At 47.2% G+C, this 5,360-nt stretch overlaps 1 protein-coding gene across 1 annotated transcript in view; it reads left to right on the forward strand.

Moving 5' to 3' along the window:
- Window positions 1-1,837: 1,837 nt before the first annotated feature.
- Window positions 1,838-5,360, forward strand: part of RYBP (RING1 and YY1 binding protein) — an 86,968-nt gene continuing 83,445 nt past the window's right edge. Inside the window, exons 1-2 of the mRNA XM_023727905.1 lie at window positions 1,838-1,883; window positions 4,948-5,305. Of these exons, the coding sequence (XP_023583673.1) occupies window positions 1,838-1,883; window positions 4,948-5,305 (404 nt within the window). The remainder of the gene's footprint in view (window positions 1,884-4,947; window positions 5,306-5,360) is intronic.

Here is a 5,360-nt window from a genome sequence, read left to right on the forward strand (position 1 = left end):
TGTTAACTGAAATGTTGAGGTTTGAGATCATCCAGAGACACCTCGGAAGAAAGGCCCGGGATCTACTTCCGAAAAATCAGCCCTTGAAAACCCTATGGTGCACATTTCTATTCTGACACACATGGGGTCACCCTAAGTTGAAATCGACTGCATAGCAACTGGTTGGTTTTAATGACACTATTTCCTCCTTCCTTTTCCCGTCAATCACACTAGCTCTGAAAGTTTTATTACAGCTGTCATTTAGATTTTGGACCCTTAAAAACGTCATCTCCAAAAAAAAAAATCTGTGAGGGAAGAACGTTGGAAACCAACATAGAATTGTCAACTTGTGATTTTGCCAACTGAGGACATATTAAGAAAGGCAACTACAATCTACTATTGCCATCATTCCATTAAAGAATGGACATTTAAATTACCCCATCCTCCAAGAAAAGAAATAACTAGAAAGATATAAACCAGAATAATAATAAAACAGTCTTTCCCAAGAATCAACCATTGGCAATTTACCTGGACATAGGAAAGTACTCATACATTTTTTCATTATTTTTCTCACTTCACTGCAGATTGGTAAAAACTTCACCGTAGGTCAGTCTGGGACTCAGACCACAAAAAGGTGTAACATCGGTGGGGTAGGGTAAGCCCTGAGGTATTTGGGGAAAGGCTTTTTTCTCTCACTTGTTACTCAGTATTCCTAAGGTTCAAAGTTCCCTTCCTAGCAAGTATTCAGGTTTTGTGCCTGGAAATTTGCACTTGCAAATTTAAAGGCTGAGTTGGTAACTTTCCAGGCCCCTCCTTTGGTCACTTCCTTCTTGGGCGAAAGAAAGGAGGGAAGCCCATCCAAGCTGCCTTTCCTGGTTCAGCTCCCAGGCCATTCTAAAGGTCTCCCCACTTACCCCCCAGCACCAAAGAGTCTGCCCATCTCGTTCATTAAGGCAGACGACAGACAGCCCCAGGTAGACAGATATTCTTGGTGAACCCATTGATGGCACCCATGGCACTCAGGATAAAGACCCCACTGAGTCAGAATCAACTTGACGGCAATGGGTTAGTTAGGTTCCTAAGGGCTAATCTGCCGTACAGGATCTTGCCAGCAACTCAGTTCCAGCCTCACTTCTCTTTCGCAGGGCTCCAGCCACAGCTGCCTGCCTTCAGCTCCTCCAAAACTCCATACCCTGGAACACTCTTCCCTTCTCATCTCCTAGGCAATCTTCACTTTTCCAGGGAAGCCCTCCCTCACCAGCTGCATCAATACCCTCTTCCCCTGGGACCCCCTCACCTTGCATCCTGTACTTTGTCTTTGTAGCACTGGTCACAATTATAATTAATAACTTGTATAATGTCTGACTTCTCATCTAGAATGTAAACTCCATGAGATTAGGGATCAAGTCTATCTATTAATATACTTTTCTAGTCCCTGGCGGGCTTGGTGCATAGTTGCTGCTCAATAAATTGTTGTTAAATGAAAAAATTATCTTCAACACATGTACACCAGGCACTCTTCTAGGTACTGGACATATAGCAAACCAAAACTAAACCTGGCCCATTGCCTTTGAGTTGATTCTAACTCATAGCAACCCTATAGGACAGAGTAGAACAGCTCCACAGGGTTTCCAAGGAGCAGCTGGTGGATTTGAATTGCTGACCTTTTGGTTAGCAGCTGAGCTCTTAACCACTGTGCCACCAGGGCTCCAGGATATATAGCAGTGGGGGGAAAAAGCTGTTATAGAGCTTATATTCTACGGGGGCAAAGATCTGCTAAACGAGATAAATAAAGTGCATGGTATGTTAGATGATACATGCTAGGGAGAAAAAAAAAAATAAAGCAGGAAAAGGCGACATGAGGAAGCCAGTTTTAGATTGGGTGACCAGGGAAAACCTCACTAGTATGTGACTTTTGAGTAAAACCTAGAAGGAAGTGAGGCAACTGACAATGTGAGTAGCTGGGGGAAGAACATTCCAGGCTGAAGGAATAGTAAGTGCAAAGGCCCTGAGGTAGAAGCATGAGTGTTCTAGGAACAGAGAAGAAGCCAGTGTGACTGAAGCAGAGTGAATGAGGAGAAGGGAGTCAAGATGTGGTCTTCTGTCCTAGGTATCCATGGAATCATTTACATCAGACGTTTTCTGGAGGAGTGCTTTAAACAACAGCTACTCTAGATCTGTGAATTGTTAAACTCTTCTTTCAAATGAAACAGGAAACAGAAGTTCAAGATGGGAAACAGAGGAGCAGAGGAGGAGCTTTCTGTCAACTCTTCTTCCCCTTCACCCCACACTAGTTCAAAGAACAACACCTTGGAAAAAGTCTAGTTCCCTACACAGCTCAGGTTGGAAACCACCTGTTATGGATTTAATTGTGTCCCCCCAAAATATGTGTCATAAATCCCAATCCCTACATCTGTGGTTATAATCCCATCTGGGAATGGGTTTTCTTTGTTATGTTAATAAGGCAGTATTGGTGTAGGGTGTGTCTTGAGTCTCCAACCCTCTTCTGAGATATAAAAGGAGCAGATTAAGAAAGCAGAGATGGGGGAAGATAGATGCCATGCCACATAAAGATCACCAAGGAGCCAAGAAACAGAAGCTGAAAGTGAGACAAGGACCTTCCCCCAGAGCTGACAGAGAGAGAAGGCCTTCCCCTAGAGCCAGCACCCTGATTTTGGACTTCTGGCATCCTAAACTGTGAGAAAACAAATTCCTGTTTGTGAAAAAACAAATTCCTGTTTGTGAAAGCCATCCACTTGTGGTATTTCAGCACTAGATATCCAAAATGCTACCACTCTAGAATCACAGTATGCTCTGCCTAGAACCATGCTTGTTCTAGAGCCACGCTGCTTCAGAAGCAGTCCTGTCTGGCTCCCATAATGATGAGGAGGCTTTCAATATATATTAACCTCCAACATCTGAAAGAAATTAGAGCCTTTACATTTACAACTACATGGTGGTATATGGGCCTGATAAGTTTGTAGAAATTAGTTTCCTATTCTGGAACTTTTTTCCTCTTAAAAAGATTTTTAAGCTCTTTTCTGTTTTTGAAAAGCTAATACAAGACAAAGGATATAAAACGGTATGCTAAAAAAATAGTCTCCTATGGATAAATAAATTGTGGTGCATTTACAATTCTACACATTTAAGCAAACAAAAATGAACTATTGATACAGGCAACAACATGAATAGTAAAAATATTATGTTGAGCAAAAGAAGCCAGCCAGATACAAGAGTACATATTATATGATCCATGTATATGAAGATTATGAACAGGCAAAACTAATGCTTGGTGGCAGAGGGTGAAGTGGCTAAGAGCTTGGCTGCTAACCAAAAGGTTGGGCAGTTCGAATCTACCAGCCTGTCCTTGGAAACCCTATAGGGTGGTTCTACACTGTCCTCTAGGGTCATTATGAGTCGGAATCGACTCAACAGCAATGGGTTTAATATGCTTTTTTGGTGGGGGAAGAAGTCCCTGGGTGGTGCAAACAGTTAATGTGTTTGGCTGCTAACCAAAACGTTGGAGGTTCAAGTCTACCCAGAGGCATCTTGGAAGAAAGGCCTGGCAATCTACTTCCAAAAAAAACAGCCATTGAAAATCCTATGGAGCACACGTAGGGTCTCCATGAGTCACCGTGACAGGCAACTGGTTCTAGTGGGGAGAACTCTTTGAGGGGAGGGGTGTTAACAATGTTCTATATCTTGACCTGGATGGTGTTTACAAGGGTGTAGACATGTAAAGTTCACCGAGCTGCACACTGAAGATCTGCGCATTTTATACTATGTAAATTACAATAATAATAAAAGTAGTAAAAAGCTAGTCTCCTTCCCACTAGCTGTGGTCCCCAGTTACCTAATTTTCCCCCCCAGAGGTCATCCCTCCAGCTGGGATTTCTTCATGCCCCTTTTCTTTCAGTACCTCCACACCAGGGACAGAGTCCCGGGAGCACGCCAGGGGACACCATAGGCCAAGGCTTAGGTGCTGGCCTTGGCTCCTGTGCACCTCTCTTGGCTTTCTCCGGCCCCTCTGCCCTGGGGCCCTTGCCTTCTCTTCTCCTCTTCCCTCTCCTAATGCTGCAGCAGGCCTAGGAGGCTGCTGACCCTTGCTAAACAGCACCACTCCTCCTGCCCCTCCAGGGTGTGCCTGCCTGGAGAGGACCGCATGTGCAGATCAAGCTTATCATTGACACATTCCTCCCTCTTTTTTTCTTTCTCTTCTGATCCCTGGACTGATCGTAGGACTTCCTGCTCCCTGGGTGCTCAGTCTCTGTGAACTTCCCTGGTTTCATGCTCTAGTATGCTTCTCATCTTAAGGGACAGTCCTGATAACAACTCACTTTGTGTTTGCCTATAAACCAGGCCTATCTCGGTGGAGCCAAAGGCCTGTCTTATCTTCCCGGACACCCTTGTCCCCACCCCCCAACTTCTAGTTTTGTTCTACGGCCCTGTCCCTCCCTTTGCCCAGGGCCTCAGCCCAGCCGTGTCTTTTATCTCATCATCTGGGGTCCTCACCCTACCGTGACTCCCCAGTGCCTGAGGGCAGAGGGTCTGGAGTCACGTTCAAGTCAATTTGGCAAGCGTTCTTGAAGCAGGGCAGAAAGCAAAGGGTACTACCTGTTCCTCGCCTTCAATAATCTTTTAACGCAGAGGAAATGATGCACAACACAGGCCCAGTTTTAACAGTTCCCAACCCAATACCATGTATTGGCCCTTAAGTGCCTGGCACTGACCTGCGTGCTTTTTGTGCATTATATCTCTTAATTTTCAAAGTACCCCGAGGAGAGTTATTCTCCCCATTTTAGACAGAAGGAGTTGAGGCACTAGGTGATATTGCTGGCACGGGGATCTCCCTAGGGAAATGTCCCACTTGAGGCTCTGAGGATTCCAAACGGGAGCTAGCGCACCGGGGCTCAGGGTCCCAAGCCCCGCCTTGCGGGCATTTAGTTGTGCCACACCCTTTCTGCTCAGTTCCCTTGAGTCAGGGGCCTGGAAGGGGGCTTCCTGCCGGCGTACTGCGGATACTAAGCTCCGCGTGGCAGGGGAGCCGGGGGGTACGGAAGAAACGTGGGCCAAAGGAGGCCCTGCCGGCTCCCGGGGCGTTGCAAGCCTCGAGGCGTTGCGAGCGGCGCCACTGTTGCAAGCCTCCGCGGCGCAAGCAAACTGCGCGGAACTACTTCTCCGGAGCGGCTACGGAACTGGGGATCCAGCGACAGCCCCTGGGGCAGCTGTGCGTGGCCCGAAACCCGTTGGCAGCTCCCGGGCGCGGCCACGTGCGCCTCGCCAGGCTCACACGCTTCGCCGCACCGGGCCGCGGAGCCACCGGCAGGCACGCGCGTCCCCAGCGCGCACACACTCTCGGGCACGCACACCGACGGCCCGGC

Source organism: Trichechus manatus, unplaced genomic scaffold (assembly GCF_000243295.1).
Source record: "Trichechus manatus latirostris isolate Lorelei unplaced genomic scaffold, TriManLat1.0 scaffold00020, whole genome shotgun sequence".
Taxonomy (NCBI): Eukaryota; Metazoa; Chordata; class Mammalia; order Sirenia; family Trichechidae; genus Trichechus; species Trichechus manatus.